This window comes from Aquila chrysaetos, chromosome 6 (assembly GCF_900496995.4).
Source record: "Aquila chrysaetos chrysaetos chromosome 6, bAquChr1.4, whole genome shotgun sequence".
NCBI lineage: Eukaryota > Metazoa > Chordata > Aves > Accipitriformes > Accipitridae > Aquila > Aquila chrysaetos.
In genome coordinates this window covers 14,189,350-14,208,004 of record NC_044009.1, presented here as the reverse complement: position 1 = coordinate 14,208,004, position 18,655 = coordinate 14,189,350, and the positions used below count along the sequence as shown (strand labels likewise).

Sequence of the window (18,655 nt, the reverse complement as noted above, 5' to 3'; positions counted from 1 at the left end):
TGACAAAGCTATATGTCATATTGTGCTATTAAGTTAAAGATCAGTGCAGTGACAGCAGTGGCTAAAAGTTGATGGTGCAGTATGAGTCCTAGTATTCCATGTTTGCATAGTTTTAATAGATCTGTAAAAGTATTTTGAGAGATTCTGGATGGCTTGTATTTTATCACACTGTTTCACTGGGCCTTTCCAAAATCTTGAATTAGGAGTAATGTTTATAACTTCGAGACAATAATCAGAAAAGTTAACAATTATAGATGGAATTTATTACTTAAATATGCAGGCATAAATGCTGTGTGTTGTGAACAGACAGTTTGAAAGCAATTTTTTCATATTGCCTCTCCTTGTTCTCTCATCTTTTTAAAATTAGGTTACAGGTTTGCAAGCCACATTACAAAATTTAGAGTCCAGATGTGCTATTCAGATTCCTGTGACAAAAGGTAAAATATTCCCATCACCAAGCTCAGACTGGTTATAGGTTTTTTGTTGTTGTGATGCATTTCAAAATTTGGTGTCATGGTAGATCAAAACTATTGCACTATGAACATTTTATCAACTGTTCTGGTGATAGAGCAGCAATTTTATCATTTGAATATTTATTCTAAAATGTATCGACTAAGGACAGTGAGACTGCTGATGGCAATATGGAATATGTGAGTAACTATGGAAGGACTTCGTCCTAGAAATCTATTTTGTGTCTGATTTTGTTATTTTATCCACTAATACTTTTTTTTTTTTTTTTTAATGCGAGTGTTCTTTTTCAGCTCACTCTTATAAAGGTATATATGGTGGTCTGGAAACATTTTGAAAATACTGTTGTTATGAAATCCAGCCTCTTATTTTAGCATGTCTCATTTTTACAGGAGGTTGCTAAGGTTATATAATACCTGCTGGAATAATATCTTTATCTGTATGGTACTACACTACGTCCCTGGTGTTTTGAATAAATGCATAATTATTAAGTTATTTTTCTAACTCCATCAGAAAAAACCCTAGAACCTCTGCTTTCCTAAGTAAATAAAGCCCATGGTATCACATTCTTTGTGAGCATCACTCCCCCTAGTAATTTTGAACCTTCTTCCCAATTGCAGCTACGTTTGACAGTGAGATGAGTCTCAAAGAAACCAGGTTTCTAAAAGACTCCTGAAAAGAGATGATATGATGAGAAAGGGAAATAACGAGCTCTACCCTCTTTGACAACAGAATATTCACATGAGAAGGGGATGTTGCACCTGCCTTAGTCATGAGCAGAACTTCAACCAGAGATTGCAGTTTATTTGACATTAGAGGACCCCAAATTTCTCAGCCACATAGGTGACCAGGTATCAAATTATATGCCCAGGTGAAGCATTTGTTGCAATTAGGACATTTTGTTATATCTGTTTCTTTAGTGGGTTTTTTTCCAGTGTGTTAAAAACCTAAACTTCCTTTTGTGCGAGTAGTATACCCCAGGTAAAAAGCCACCAAGTTACCCCAGCCTTTGACAATCAAGCTTAATTAGTTCCCAAGTTCATGGAGTTACTTCCATTGTATAAAAGTCCTGCAGAAAAGACAAGGCTGAGAAGAATAATAGTAGCCACATGAACTTTTTTGTTTCTTTTTGGATCTGTAGTTGATTGAAGAGGCTAGCAAGCATTTCCTTGACTATTAAGATGGCTTATTTACTATTAATGCAGACATTTCAACTACTGTCCAGATCTTTGCTACTGTCTGCCTGTTATGAACGTAGCACATTTAGTTTGATTTTTTTCCTTCAAATTCTATCTAATATAGGTTGAAGCAGTTGGTCTCCAGTCTTACCCAGTGTAAACTAAGCTATGATTTTATTTTGTACACGAGCAAGTAGCTACTGAACTAATAACTTCTGTAAATACAAACTTCAGATGTGTTAACAGGGTGGAATACTGAAGTACAGGCAGCAAGCCTCTTCAGTGTTCACAGTATCTTTCTGGTGTGGGATTCTGATGCCTTTTTATATGTGCCTCCTCAGCAAGGCACATTTCAGGCCCCCCAAATACCTTTCTGTGGCTGTATGTACTGTATATGCTCTGCTGTAGTCTTTAAATCTTGTTACAACTAGAAGTACAAGCTTCTGCCCTACTAAAGAGCACAGCTCATTTTCATCCCACTTCAGACAAGGAGGTAGAGAATGGGCTTTTTATTTTATGTTACTTTAGGGCATATAGCATTCAACTTTTCATTATACTCTGGCTTGAGAATATATAGTCTGGGTTCTTCTCCCATGATAGTGTTTTACAGTAGAGATGCCCCATCTGTCTCTTTTTCATATTACACATAGTTCCATTTGTTGTTTGACTGATTCTAAAAACCCCTCTCTGGCTGTTCACAGTACATGTTTATTCTCCAAAAATCTTGAGAGCACTTTATAAAACCAAAAAGTGACAAGCAGGGGAGCACTTTATAAATAATAATATAAAAAACAAAAAGGTCACTTAGTCTCCAACACCAATTATTAAGCTTACCAGCCACCCATGTGCTTGTACAAGCCTTAATTTGCTACATACCTTGTGTATCATAAATTAAGCGGTATTTCAGTTCATTTCTTTCTAGTACTTTGTCCTCTAATACTACATAATTTTTATTGCCCTTTGTAGGTCATACTCATGTCTCAGTGGGTGATACTGTCTCTTACTCAGATACTTTCTGCTGCCTCTTGAAAGATGGTCATGTCCTGTTGCCTCTTGAATTCTTATTCCTGAGACAGTATAAATGCAACCTTGAAAAGCAAGCAGTGCATAGATACTGGAAAAATGTTTGCTGCATTTCTCTCTAAATTTAAGTTCTTAGTTTGGAATGAACCAGTGCTGTTGGACTTGCAAATCTCTGCTGTAAGGAGACCTACAGCTGCATTTTTTCAGTTGCTCTTTCTTCAGGGCTGACTTTTATGCATTAGTACATTGGTACGTTTTAGTTAGAAGATAATGAACATTCAGACTGGCAAGTTATCATGTGCCAAGGTAAGATGCCTTTTCTGGCCAGCTGTGTGCTTTCACTGCAGTGCAGAGCGTGAAGGAACGAGAATGGCTCTGCCCGGGAGCAGGAGATTGCCCATCACTGCTCCTAATGCTGCTTCTGTCCCACAATCTGACTTGATTGCAGAACACCTAGAATGCTGGCTTTGGCTAGAGGGCACTGAGAGTGGCTTTTAATTAGTTTTGGATCTGCTGAATTGTTCGAGGTTTTGAATAGTGGCAGTGAGGTCCTGCACACCCAATCCATTGTGAGTTTGTTTTTTGTTGGGTTGGGGTTTTGGTTTGGGGTTTTTTTGAGGGTTGTTTTTTTTGAGTCGTATAGTGCATAGTGAAGAACAAAGGGAATCATAGAATCATTTAGGTTGGAAAAGACCTCTAAGATCATCGAGTCCAACCATCAACCATGCCCACTAAATCATGTTCTGAAATGCCTTGTCTACGTGCTTTTTGAATACCTGCAGGAGTGGTGACTCAACCACTTCCCTGGGCAGCCTGTTCCAATGCCTGACAACACTTTCAGTAAAGAAATTTTTCCTAATGTCCAATCTAAACCTCCCCTGCCACAACCTGAGGCCGTTTCTTCTCGTCCTATCTTCAGCCACCTGACAGAAGAGACCAGCACCCACCTCACTACAACCCCCTTTCAGGTAGTTGCAGAGAGCGATAAGGTCTCCCCTCAGCCTCCTTTTCTCCAGACTAAACAAGCCCAGCTCCCTCAGCCGCTCCTTATAAGACTTGTGCTCCAGGCCCCTCACCAACTTGGTTGCCCTTCTCTGGACACGCTCCAGCACCTCAATGTCCTTCCTGGAGTGAGGGGCCCAAAACTGAACACAGTACTCGAGGTGCGGCCTCACCAGTGCCGAGTACAGGGGAGCAATCACTTCCCTGCTCCTGCTGGCCACGCTATTTCTGATACAGGCCAGGATGCCGTTGGCCTTCTTGGCCACCTGGGCACACTGCCGGCTCATATTCAGCCGGCTGTCAACCAGCACGCCCAGGTCTTCTTCTGCCAGGCAGCTTTCCAGGCACTCTTCCCCAAGCCTGTAGTGCTGCATGTTGTGTGGATTGTCTGGCTCATAGTTCACAAACAAGCTTCACCATGTCTAGTGCACACAGGCGACTCATGGGGGGGTTACAAAAGTGACCCAGCCTTGGGTTGCCTTGAGGCCCTGTCTCTGTGCAGAGGCGACTCACGGGGAGCTGTGTATACAGCTTAGCCCTGGGTTGTCTGATAAACCCTAAAGTAAACAGGGCAGTGGCTGCACCATTCAAAGAACCAAAACCTGAACTGAGCCTTGAAATCCCTTAACAGATAGTATGCCCTGAGTCTCAATCCAACCACTATCCAGTTGCTGAGGAAGCAAGGTAAAAAAACCCCAAAACCTGGAGGGTTTCAGCTTCAGTTTCAAATGACAGCCTTGTGTATTCAAACAATCACAGACCAATGAAGGAAAGATAAGGGGAAACTCCACTCAGATATACATAATCCATTTAGGCATATATCATAATCCACTCAGACATAGTCATACACACCATTCCACAAGTCAGGGGATAAAAACTCTAAGATTCAGGTTGGAAATGGGGGGAGTCACTTCTCTAACTATGCAGTTGGCTTGCAAAGGAAACCCTTCCCCCCACCTTGATCGGGATGCCGGTCAAGGTAACTTCCCTGGGATTGAGAGCCCTTACCTGGAGGGGTAAGTGAATATTGTTTATGCTTTAAGTTTGTAAATGCGTTTGTGGTTGTCTGTGAAACGCTTGTGGTTGTAATAATGTACTACTCTTGCCTTAAAAAATTGCAATAGTGCATTCCTCCATTGTATCTGTAAAACCTGCAGTAGTGGTATGTTAAGTCTGTGAGTGAAGTTCAAGTCGTTTGCTCGAACCTTGCAGTTAAGTCCTTTTCCGTCACACATGGGGTTGTTGTGACCGAAGTGGAGGACCCACCACTTGGCCTTGTTGAACTTCATACAATTGGCCTCGGCCCATCGATCCAGCCTGTCCAGATCCCTCTGTAGAGTCTTGCTACCCTCAAGCAGATCAACACTCCCACCCAACTTGGTGTCATCTGCAAACTTACTGAGGGTACACTCGATCCCATTGTCCAGATCATTGATAAAGATATTAAACAGAACTGGCCCCAGTACTGAGCCCTGGGGAACACCACTTGTGACCCGCTGCCAACTGGATTTAACTCCATTCACCACAACCCTCTGGGCTCGTCCATCCAGCCAGTTTTTTTAATCAGTGAAGAGTACACTTGTCTAAGCCATGAGACGCCAGCTTCTCAAGGAGTATGCCATGAGAGACAGTGTCAAAGGCCTTACTGAAGTCCAGGTAAACAACATCCACAGCCTTTCCCTCATCCACTAAGTGGTCACCTGATCCTAGAAGGAGATCAGGTTGGTCAAGCAGGACCTGCCTTTCATAAACCCATGCTGGCTGGACCTGATCCCCTGGTTGTCCTGAAGCTTCGTAGTATGCGCAATGAGTTTGCATTGTAAATTTGTATCTGGTGGCTAGCTAGAAAAAAAAATTACAGTAGTTAATGTTAATTTTAGGACAACTATTCTGGACTTATTACTTAGGCATTTGATGTAGCAGCTTTCACCCTGATGCCTTTCAAAAAATTGAAGAGGACAGCGTCCACAATACAGAGCCTGTAACTTATTTAGTAGGGTTTTTTTGCTGTCCCAAGACAGTCTGGTTGCCAGACTGGTGTTTAGCTTTACAAACAGTGCTTGGTACACAAATCCTTCAGAAGAAAGTGTTCTTTAGGTGTCTTAAAAATTATTAGAAGTTTAAGTTTTTATTTGCTATTTACTTACCTTGCTTGTTTGAAGTTGATATAAAGGACATTTAATAGTTGGAGAGGAACTAGTTAACAGTTAAGATTAGGACCCAGTCATCTTGTAAAGTGTTTCTCTGTCCCTGCTATGTTCCCTCAGAAGCCAGCTCTGAAAGAAAAGTTGTATTTTGAGTTGAGATTATTTTTAAAAAGGTTTGGATGTTTCACTTAAGAAGATTTGCATTAAAAACTGGTTCTGTTTTTGTTTTAAATTGGGTCCTCCCTGATGTGGTAGCAAGATCATACATAGAGGGATCTAATTATCAAAGAGAAATAACTGATTTTTTTATTTAGGTTATTGGTGTATATTAACAAAGCACTTGCATCCTTGCTTACGGATCAAGACACAGTGTTAAGTGGTGCTCTGAAAAAAGACCGCTTTTTCCTGAAGGAATTAAGCAATGTTGATTGTGGCTTGCTTATAAACCTAAGTGAATGCTGCTATAACAGCTGGTTCTAAAAACCTGTTATAAAACTGTTACTTGCTCAGTACATTTCTTGTATTTTCTAAAAACAACAGCTGCTTATTTACTACCCAATTATATTCAAAAGTTGAACTCAATGAGTTTCTTTACTCATGGTTGAATTAACTCATTGCTAAGCCTGTTAACTGTGCTTTTCCTTTCCTTGATCTAATGTAATTGCTGTTAGAAGGTCATGTAAAAAGAAATTCAAAATGCACCAGTTAAAGTACTTAAACCTTGTTGTCCCCATTCCATCTACAATGCAGTCAGAATAGAAAAATCTGTAAACACAAGCTGTTGACGTCTTAGTGCAATCGCAACAGTTCTTTAGAATTTGTTTATTTTTTTAATGGTTACTGACTTTTTAAGCCCTTCAACTGTCATAACTCTGTTGGTTTATGTGTATTTCAAAAGCACCAACAAACAAATGCTCCATGAGCAACGTGCTATTGGGTAGCAGTTACTGAGTGTGTAGACAGTGTTTGACATATAAACCAATTTTGCAGTATACGGTTCCTCAGAGAAAATTATTATTCAGGATATCTGTGACAGTAGCTTTAACTTAAAGCGGTGAGAATACAGACATTTTGTTAGACCAGGCACAGTTCTTTTCATCAGTTTTAGTCAAATTGGGTATCCAGGAAGGTTTTGTGTTTTCTTGATCTGCTTTTTTTTGCCTCAGAGTAGAGAGGATGTTTTTTTTCCCCTTTAAGTCAGAAAGTTTGCATTTTGGCGTCAAGGTCTTAATAAAACTAGTTTACAAGAGCAAGTATTTAGAAATGCGTACTGTGAAGTACGTTTGTTTCAGTTGGGATTTTAGCTGTGTAATGTGTTTTTCAATCTGAGATTTTTTCAAAGAACTGGAGGGATATAAGTACCCAAATCCTGTTGGAATTCAGTGTTCAATTCTTTTTCCTGTAGACCCATGTACATAATGCAACAAGAGACAGGGATTACAAGGGACTGTATTCAGATGTGTGAGCTGCCAATACAAAGACTGTCAGAGAACAGTATCCTTTCTGCCAGATCATTGTACAGTAGTCCACATGTGCTATACTGTTCCTTGTGTTTCTTTCAGCCTGTTCTGATGCTTTACAACTATGCTACCTGCTTAGGATTTCTTTGCTGAGTTACCTATTTGTAAGTAATTTCTTGTTTGAAACGTGGGTTGGGAGGAAGTGCAGGGAAGCAAGAGGGAATGGAGGCTGTAAATCAGAATAATGCATTGGTGGTAGATGCTGGATAGGATGCAGTGAGATGATGTTTCCTCTGGCTCTGAGGGAAAAGAAGAACTGCATCCATTTTACTGTGACTCTCTCCTGTACTGCAAGATTCAAAATCATTGCTGCATTTTGGGGGCAAAATCTAGGGTACCATTAGGTAAGCTGAAATAGATCACATCAAAACAATTTGCAGAGCAGTGATATGTAGTCTTGGAATACTTTATACGGATGGCACAGTAACCTGAATATCTTCTTATGAAGTGGTGTTTCTTTTAGAATTTCACATGTCTAGCTAATATTAAGTAAAGAGAGATCTTCTATAAGAGTGAGTAAAAAATGCATTCTGATGATTTTTTTTGCTGGTTTTATTTTATAGCAGGCCACGACTGTCGAAGGAAGAAAGGGTTGGAAGGCCCCACCCAGAAAGCTCTTCAGGAAGCCAAGCAGCAAAAAATCCTTGATGCTGAAAGCTCTTCATATGATCCAGTCAAAGATGCAGAGAAGGAGATAGGCAAGAGATATCCAAAGGTATGCAGCATTCTTTCTCAGTATCTAATCCAAAGTACACTTTAAACTTTTACTAAGTTGATGGTGAAAGATACTTGTCCAATGTGACTGAAAGAAGTCATACTTAGTAAAAGTAAATAGGACAGGTAGGTAACAAGTTTGTTTTATCTTTTTTAATACAAGTTTCTATTGCAATTAATTTTTCAGGCAATAATAGGACCTCTAATTAGTTGAAGCTAGCAAGCTACTTTTTGAGAGCCTGACGTAGTCACCCTGCAGAGGAAGAGCACTGGCTATAAATGCTTGTTGCTCTGTTATGTTTCTTTCGTAACTGGAGAAATCCTGACCTATTCCATAGTGCTTGCAAACTTTTCAAGCATTTCAACCTGGCCGTTTCAGCTGGGTCTAAAAGGTATGACATCTGGGAGACTAAGGGCAAAAAATTGGTGATTTCTTAATAGTCAATGAAAGTTTCTAAACTTGAGGATACCAAAGGTGTGTCGCAGTTTCAGTTTGGAAGTTGTGCAAAATCAAAATTAATTCCTGACTGATTTTTTTTTTTTTTTTTTTTGTTAATAATTGTTGAAAGGAACTTTTTTTCTTTACTTACTTTATTCTACTTGGTTTATTTATTGAGGTTGTGTTTTGGGACTATATAACAGTGCTTTTTATTTTTCCAAATCAAGGTAAACATTCTGATACCTAAGATTTCTTAAGCTCTTAAAACTGTTACACTGCCCTATTTTTGTTTGAGAACCACAGTTAGAGTTTAAACTGTGTTTTTTGAGAAGAAAAAAAACCCTCTAATTTACGTTGATGTAGTCAGAATCAGCTTCAGTCTTTCCTTTCTCTGTCTCCACAAGAATATGTCCATGGCGATTTATTTTTTGTATGTTTCTATCTGGTTTTGCAAGGGCATTTCCTCTATCTGACACTGGCAATGAACCTCTCCTCTGACAAACATACCATTTTATTTCTGTTTTCATCCCTTTTCATTCTCCTGAACCTCCAAATAAAAAAAAAAAAAAAAATATATATTCAGTTGCTTTCTGAAATACTTCTCACCACATATTGGAATAATTCTCTGTACTGTCTTCCCACCTATTAGTATCTGAGTATTACTGAGGTACCTGCCAGTCAGTCCATCTCTACCTTCCCTGTTTTTCATTCAGTGGTTAGAAACTTGCATCTTAGACTCTTATAGGTTTCTCTTCTTTTCATTTTGACTTGTGATCAGATGAGTTTATCTTGGCTTATGAAATCTTATTTTTTTCTACCTGTTTCTACTGAAGTCATCAGGATTTTTATAGTAAACTTCAGTGGAGTTATGCTTCACCCCCAGAATATATAAGCTCTATACAGGTAGTATGCCTGTCTGGTTCTTTCTTGTTCTTTGAAATTCATGAGCACTGTTAGTTGAGTGGTTCTGGCCAGCATCTGTGTTTCTGCACATCTTATGTTTCCCAAATGAGTCTTACCAGAGGCCCTGATGTCTTTATTTAATCAGTGGATTAGAAAACTGGAGTAGCTCCAGAAATAAGACATCAGAAAATATGGGCATGTTTGAATGTACTAGATTTTAGCATGGCTAAGCAATAATCTGAAACTTTAGGTGTGAGACTAACACCTTTTCCAACAATGGAAAAATACCTTTTTTTCACTTCATATTTCCTGGATCTATTATTTCTAATTATTTCCTTTCCCCTGACAAAGAATGCTACCTTCTATACTGCATGTGAATTGTCTTATTTCTTAGGCTGTTAGAAATAAATGGTGGGGGGAATGATGAGTCTATAAAGGGTGAAGGGGTGAGTTAAAATTGTGTTTAAAACAAAGTGTCCTGGTTTCAGCTGGGATAGAGTTAATTGTCTTCCTAGTAGCTGGTACAGTGCTATGTTTTGAGTTCAGTAGGAGAAGAATGTTGATAACACACTGATGTTTTCAGTTGTTGCTAAGTAGTGTTTAGTCTAAAGCCAAGGACTTTTCAGCTTCTCATGCCCAGCCAGCAAGAAAGCTGGACGGGCACAAGAAGTTGGCCCAGGACACAGCCAGGGCAGCTGACCCAAAGTGGCCAACGGGGTATTCCATACCATGGGACGTCACATCGAGTATATAAACTGGGGGGAGTGCGGGCAGGGCGAATCGCCGCTTGGGGACTAACTGGGTGTCGATTGGCAGGTGGTGAGCAATTGCACTGTGCATCACTTGTACATTCCAATCCTTTTATTCTTACTGTTGTCATTTTATTAGTGTTATCATTGTCATTATTAGTTTCTTCTTTTCTGTTCCATTAAACTGTTCTTATCTCAACCCAGGAGTTTTACTTTTTTTCCCAATTTTCTCCCCCATCCCACTGGGTGGGGGGGGAGTGAGTGAGCGGCTGCGTGGTGCTTAGTTGCTGGCTGGGGTTAAACCACGACACAAAGATACTCACAGAACTCTGTCCTGTAGTGCACATTTATTGAACTGCAATTCTAATCTATATTATTTTATTAAAATAGTGCATTCTTACTCAACAGTTTAGTTGTCTGAGTATTTGTTCTAGTGAAAGGGATTAGGTATAAATGAGTGCCTTGCCTTCCTTAGATCATTTTGTGATACTTGGAATCAAACTTGTGTGGTGCCTTATCTCCTTTGACCTATATCAAAAGATCTTTTAAATTCTGCCATGTTTTATGTGACTTACATTCCTTCTTGCAATGATTCAACATGGCAAAGACTTTATTGAAGAATGTACCATAAATAATAGTCTTGTTCTCATTTACAATAATGAAAATAACACTTTAAATGTTTGGGGGGGGGGGGGGCAAAATTGATTTACACGTATTCAGATTAAGATTACACTTCATTTAAATTCTCTTTATACCGTAAAGGAAGTAAGAGTCAGACCATAAATTGGTCAGTTCCATGGAGTTCAGGTGAGGAATATATAGAAGAAATAAATGCAATTAAAAATCCTGTATTCAAACATGCATTTATGACAAAATAGAGAAAAAGAAAACAGAAAATATGGGAAATCTAGGTAAAATGCACTGTCAAATATTGTTTAGCTCTTCAGTAAATGTAAGTGAACATTTAAAGCTTACAAAAGTTCAGAGTGAACAGTTTATCCAATTTTAAAATTTAGGCATTTGGATTATATCACGTTCAGTAAAAAGCAAATATATTGTCATGAAATTCTATCCTTGAGACAAAATCATAAATGTTTGTATTAACTGTACTCTTACATAGGAGTGAACTATGGTGATGAAAATGATTTAAGATCTTTTCTGTGTCTTGTAGCTAAATAATGATCTAACAAAAGCCTGTGCTTACTTTTAAGTAGATGCAAATATGACTCATAGCTGAGCTAGAACATTTACTTCAAGGACAGACATATATTGTGTTATCGTAATATCCTGTAAAAGCTGACATGTAATTTAAAACCTAGGGTCCCTTTGATATGAATTTTGTCAGTGAAAAAGCAACTGGTATTTTTCTGAGAGACAATGTATTCTCCCGATTTTAAAATCTTTGTTACAAGACTCAATTAAATTATACGGTAACAGGCAATTAGGCTAAACTGTTTACATATCTACCCCTTAGTAAGCCAGTATCAATAGCATAAATATTCTTAGATTAAGAATGTGCATAGAGTACTGCTTTAAACATTTAAATTAATTAAAATACACTCACAGGTCATTAAAATTGTAGAGAACCTTTGATAATGTGATTTTTCATTATCCTGCTGAAATACACTTTTCCTATTTTTACAATTTTATTCTCTCAGGTTCCTCACAGAGTACATTCTATGTTTGATTGCTTTTATTATTTATTAGCAGGGCGATTGCAGCTTCTTTATTTTTGGTAAATTCTATTTCCACATATAATGTATTACGACACAATTTAATTTTCTGAAGTTTTATTTGGTGTAAAACTTATCAAAAGGTGCATTGGATATTTCTGGAGTCGATGCATTATTTGTTCCTGTGGAACAGCTTTTCAAATTATGGCCAATGGTATATTAAAAAAATACAGAAGTAAAATCCAATGATCATACAAACATAGTTTTTGTAATTAATAAGACTTTGGGTCGAAATATCACATGTATGCATGTATAACCCCAAGCTTCTTCTTAGTTCTATGGAAGAAAGTATACAAAATTTAGAAGAACTACTGTTTCTGTGCTCTCAAACAGAAGGGAAGCTAAAACCAAATGATTACTTAATCAGATTATTGAGCTTGAATATAAATTAATACAGGCATATTGGGACAGAATCAGAAAGATGAGGTCCCAAAAGAGTTAGGAAGGGTCATAAATGAAATAGGCAATCATTTTGTGTTTGTAGTAAGGTTGCTAAGAAAGCACTGATTTGATATTCAGTAGAGAGAAGGTGACTGACAGATAATACAGGGAATACTTATTTCTGCAGTCCTTCACTGGTATAGTAAAACTTCAAACAGATAGCTAAGAAAATTAATACTGGTTACAAATATATAAGACCTCAGTCTAGAGAAGGGAAAAGAAAATACAATGCCTGTATTTCAAATAAGATAAAAAGTAAAAGCTAAGAAATTGTAGACTAGACAGTATAACTTAAATTCCCAAGGAAATTTGTAATGAATAAATGAAACTTTACTGAACATGTGAAAGAAACCAGGAAAAGAAGTAACTGTGAAAACGGATTTGCAAGGAAAAAGTGTTTCAATCCAGTTTAAATTGCATCCATAACAGGATAAGAGGTCTCACGGATAGAAGAGGAGCAGTAAATGTAACTTTATCTTATTCTTAAGATATAAGAGCTCTTATGTTTTTAATAAGGCTTTGGATACTGTCTCACAGCTTGTTCCTATTAGCAGCTGTGGAAATCTGGCCTGACAGAAATTTTCCTAAATTAATGGAAAGCAGATTGGAATGGCAACATGCAGATATATTGAATAGGCTTTTGCTGGGATATGTTGTCATTAATGATCTGGAAAATAGAACAGAAAATACGCTGACTAAACTTGCAGACCAAGTGAACTGGGTTTGGTGGGGGTGGAACAGCAAGCACATTGAGGATAGGAGTAGGATTCAAAACTTGACGTATTGGCTAATTGGTCTAAGGAAAGAACATGCAATGTAAGAAAAGGTACAAAACTCTACCTTTAAAAAAATGATCAAATGTGTAAGTACAGAGCAAGAAGATAAAGAGTTGATCAAATAGCTTTTATTTAGAATAGGCTCTAGGGTTTGTTGTATAAAGCAAGCTTAACATGAGTCAACAATGACATAATATTGCAGAACAGCTGAACACCACACTGCAGAGTAAACCAGGAATATTGTATGGAGGATGTGGAATATTCCTCTTGCTTTGTTCAGTTGGCATGTAGCTTTGGCTGCAGTATTGTGTTCAGTTTGATCAAAGCTCTTCAGGAGACAAGTGGAGCATCTACAATAGAGCAATAAGAATGATTAGAAGTCTATGAAACACAACTGTCAAAGAAAAGGTGAAAAGTGAAATTGCATAATCTACAGAAAAGAACACCAAGGGGATACAGGATATGTTCTTAAAATCTAAAAGAATTCTTTTAAAAAAAAACGTGAAACCACAAACAAACTACAAAACAACCTGTTAGAACAAGGAGTAATAAAGTAGAAATCCAATAAGAAAGATTCAGATTACATATTAAACAAAATTTATGGCAGTAAATATAGTGAAGCACTGGAATAGACTGCCTCGGGGAGCTTTTGTCACTGGAATAGGATAGAGAGGTTTTTCTGAGGAATAACATAGGTGCAGTGTCCCCTTGGGAAAGGGGATGCACTACTGGTTGACCAGCAGAGGATTTGTTTAGCTGTCATTATTAGTTTGATTTTCCCCCCAAAATAGTACTTAAGGGAAGAAGCTTTCTGCCTTGCCCTAAAATAGCAGGCCACTTTTACCTTTCTATTAAAGAATAGCAATATCAAAATAAGTTTTTATAATTCCCACTAGACTTGATGGCTGGGGAAAGGGGAAGGACTCAACAGTAGTGCCTGCAGATGGGAAAGCATTCAGAAGATATGCCAGTCAGCAAATGTGTATTTGTGAACTGATGAGCATGACTGTGGCTCTAGAACAAGTACAGCATGTGCAGCTTCTTGTGCAGTGGGGCTGTCATCAGATACACAGTGGGAGCTGGCATTATTGCGGTGATAGTGGATATTAAGCAGCAAAGAATATGTATCTTTAGAATATGATGCCTCTCTACTTCTATGGAGTTAATGTCCTGTGACTCAAATGTTAAGAATATGGTCCAAGATTAACTGGACATAAGCTAAAAAGTGTTCTTTAGTTGATTTTGATGGAATTTAGTTTAAAAGAATTACGTATTTTTTATTACATTTTTTTACATTTTATTACATTTTTTTATTACATATATTTTTTTATTACATAAAACACATTTTATTTTTTTAAAAACTCCTACTATAGACTTGAAAATGGTGAAAAGAAAAAAACTTTTTTTTAGATGAAATCCATGCTTTTGTTTTATTTTGTGTGTGATATTCTGTATGTAACAGATGATGTGATGATGGCTTTAGTTTTAGGCTTTGCATGAACTTGTGTTTAAGTATGACAGACATACATGGAGAAAATAAGAAAATGTTTAAGAATGTTAGCTACAAATAAAGCTGTATAGAAAAAAAAATTCATACAACTGCAAGAAAAATTTATAAAAGACAACATGGATATAATTTTCCATCCATCATTGCAGCTTTGTTAAATCAAGACACCCAAAGCCATGCATTTCTACAGATAGATTGTTTGATATTTGAAGGCATTGGTACTTGACAAAATTACCTTGCAGAGCATCCAAAGAGTTTCTTTGTGCTAAAGAACATTTCTTATTTTGAGTCATTACTTGCTGCTAAGAATAATAAAATAACAGGCCCCCAAGACTGAAAACAAATACAGAAGAATGTTGGAAAGTAAAATGCATTTGATCCTAATTCTACTTGTAGATATGCTTTGCATATTCATATATTTCCTTCTGTAGTTGAGTGTAAATAGTAACAGATTTTAGAATAATAGCCGGTCTTTTGTGAGACTGTGAATCTCACTCTTACTATAATTATTTGCAAGAACTGCTGATAATAAAATTGCTACTTTTTAAATGCAAATGCTTTTATTTCCTGGAAAAGGGACCTACTGAAATTATATTTAATTTAAGAAAAAACCTTTGAATGATACTGAGAAAATGTAAAAAATATAAAGAATTTATATATTAAAAAAAAGATTTTAAAATATTTGTTTTTCTTTATTTTTATTGATAGCTGTTGCTGTTGCTCTCTTTCTCAGGATAGACAGCCCTGTCAAATGGGGAGAGCTGGGAAATGTGCTGTGCATAAGGGTTTCCTTTATCCCACAGGAGTTCCTTCAATGCTTTCCCTAGTCTCCATACAAAGCGTGCACAGCGGGTAGCAGAATGATGCTTGTACAACTATTAGTAATGTCAGCATTGTTTGGCCTTTGAGACCATAATTGAGTAATTTCATTAACTCTGGAATAATGCTTTGTTTTCCCTTTAATTAAAGTGTCAGGACCTTAAAATTTCTCTTGGAAATCATTTGGGAATTTTGGAGGGGTGAAGGAGGAGAATGGTTTAGTTGTGCTTGTTCCTTCACTAACAAATGTGCAGTGCTTACAGCACACTTTTTGAAGCATGCTAGGTGAAATGCCACCAAATGGGATTCTGCCAGTACAACTTCTCTCTGTAATTGTGCAATTGTAATGCTCTTTTGAATGTTTAACTTTTGCCAAGGTCTCTATTCTTTTAAAGAAAAGAGAAATCACTAAGTATCATTAGGCTGCACTGCACAAGACATACATAGCAGTGCACCCTTGGTTGGGTATATTGATTATGATGTTATTGATGCAAACTTCATTACGGTTGAAAAATGTTGATTGTTTTTAAGAAGGGATATTTTTGTGTGTGTGAGAGGAAAAATTTAAATTCCACAGAAGTCTATTTCCAGTTATAATTCTTCTGTTTTTTAAGGTCTGTTGCATAACAAAAAATTTATAATGCAAGAAGTGGGAAGAGTTATGTAATAATTCTGGAACCCTCTATACATAGTTTTAGTTTCCAATACAACAAAACAATGATTTGCTTCGGTATTTTTGGGTGTTGATAAAATACATATAAAAGTGTTAATTGTAATTGATAATACAATTGCAAGTCAAAATGTTCAGAATGGTAAATGCATTTCAACTGGGGAAATAATGACCGCTGTATTTTTAAAGAAATATTCTTCCAGAAGAAACATTTGCAATATAAAATTTAGCAGTTAACTTACATTGGTGTCCAGGGATGTGGTTAAAAGGAAGGGCAATATGTGAACTACTGCATGATGTACTTACCCCCTGAAAAGTAGATTAAATGAGGCCAAAGTTAACAATACTAATTGTTTTTTGGTTTTCTGTTTTAATGTAGTTCAGCTTAAATTATTCACGCATAACACTAGATCCCTTTCAAATTACTGAAATGTGACTGAAATATGAAATAAGCACTCAGACCCCTAAAATCTGGAAGGAAGGGCTCAGGTGCTCACGAACTGCGGTATTTATATTTTAAATTAGCTATTCTATACTAAGTTATGGACTTTGGTGTTTCAATCTTTTTTCCCAATATTTAAACAAAGCCTTTGCATATGTAAACATCACTTTAAGGAAAATGAAATTCAACATTAGCATTTAGTTTTCATGGTAACGAATCTCTCTAACATACCATAAGTACTCTGGCAGGAACATGCAGTTCTCATCATGTTCAGGGTTGTTTGTCTTGTATATTCAAACACTGCTGCTGGGAGTAGAAAGTAAAGTCTTAATTGTTTTTGTTTGAATACAATGAAATGAAATAAAATGTTAAGGCTGTATTCCAAACAGTTTATGAATTAATAATCAGACAATTTCCTCCAGAAAATTTAATCATTTTCCATTGGAGTGTCACATACTATGAAGATAATGGGTCACAGGACTCTTCATAACTGGATTTCCAGTTCAAATCTAGGCTTAACAGGTTTGATCATGGTTAAAACTAGTTGTATAATCATGGATTTGTTGATCTTATCTTCTCTTACATGCAATAACCAAAGTGAAATCTCTGTCAGCAGGAAGACTGAGTTCTGACAGAGTACTAAAAACTTATGATCTCCACAGTCTTCAGGAGAAACATGACTGGGATGGAGAGAAGCTATTGTTGGCCTTTCTGTGTTGTCTGAGATCCTATCAGGTTGCTGCCCTCTACCCCCGTTTATACTTTCTTTGTCCTTAACACCAGCTCACTTTATACAGATTACTGAACAATTGTCAGATGTTAACACCTTCCCTCCTGTCTGTTAGGGTTTTGCTTTCCTGAGGAAAGGTTCCTTGGTGAAGGATTTCTGCTGGAAACTAACCTGTAATGATATATATACAGGTGGGGTTTTTATGCCAGTGGAACAGAAATAATTTCAGAGTGATGTTTAGACAATAAAGGTGGATCAAATCTGCTGCTGTTTAATGCAACCACTTGTGTAAAGCACAACTGCTAAACAGTATACACTCTACAACAGACAACAATTTTGTGGATGCATTAAGAATATTTTCATATTATATTGCAAAAGTATTTGTTTTTATATAAGTGCAGTCTAATGTCTTCCTGTGGAGTTTGGCTATGATCTCTCCGAGCTTTGTCTTTGGGGGAAAAAGCACAATGTATTTTTTTTGTACTCAAGTGGTTTCACATCTGATCTAAAAGAACACTTTTTTTTTCTGTTTTCTTTCAGTCTTCCTTTTTTCTCCCTAACAGCTATCCTTCTCTTTCCTACTTCTACTCTCTTTGCAAATACTCTAAATTCTTTCAACTGAGGTGCTGAATTAAAAAGTTATTTACACAAGTTTGAAAGTCTAGTGTAATATTCTGTTACTCAAAACACAGGCCAAAACATGCTGAAGTGATAGCAATATTACCATATACTCAGTGGACGGCTTCAGTTTACATGTCTCTTGTATACTTTGCAACAGTTTTCTGTATTTAGGTTTACAAGTTTTTATCATCTTGTGTATATACAGTTCAGAAAATGTGCTGTATATTGTAAATCATCCAAAGCAGGTCAGCCAATCAGATATTTAATTTACTACACATCTGAAGCTGCTTTTAATTTTGCAGGAATGCTTCACTCATGGTAGAAAGCAAACCTACCCAATGTTTCTGTAGCACCTGTAAATAAATTTTTCTGTTGAAGCAATACAGCAAAAACTGAGATTGTTTGCTGTGATTTAAATCTGTTAAAAGCATTTTCCACAAATTTTTATAGGTTAAAAAATAAAAGAACAAATAAACAAGAAAAAAATCACTATACACAGTGTTTTTAAAAATTTAGTCATGTGTACCAGTGGTATTTGTTAATGTGAAAATTCTTTCTGTACACTATATTTCCACACTTCTGATGTATGCGGGTTTTTTTTTTTAAATTTTGTTTAGAATACTTAGCTCTTGTAGCTAATTTAGGAGCAATGCATATAGCTGTGACATCTCTCAGCTGTTTATGTATACATTTTTCATGCCCATAGCCTAAAAAAAATGGCCATAAAAGGATGTTTGTAATAGTAAAGAAATTCACAAGCCTCCTTATTCACA

The 18,655-nt window shown here is 36.8% G+C and overlaps 1 protein-coding gene across 2 annotated transcripts in view; it reads left to right on the top strand.

The window, feature by feature from the left end:
* Window positions 1-18,655, top strand: part of SPAG16 (sperm associated antigen 16) — a 420,853-nt gene that overhangs the window by 27,837 nt on the left and 374,361 nt on the right. For both annotated transcript variants that reach the window (XM_030018160.1, XM_041124471.1), the window contains exons 8-9: window positions 368-437; window positions 7,902-8,053. In XM_030018160.1, the coding sequence (XP_029874020.1) occupies window positions 368-437; window positions 7,902-8,053 (222 nt within the window). The remainder of the gene's footprint in view (window positions 1-367; window positions 438-7,901; window positions 8,054-18,655) is intronic.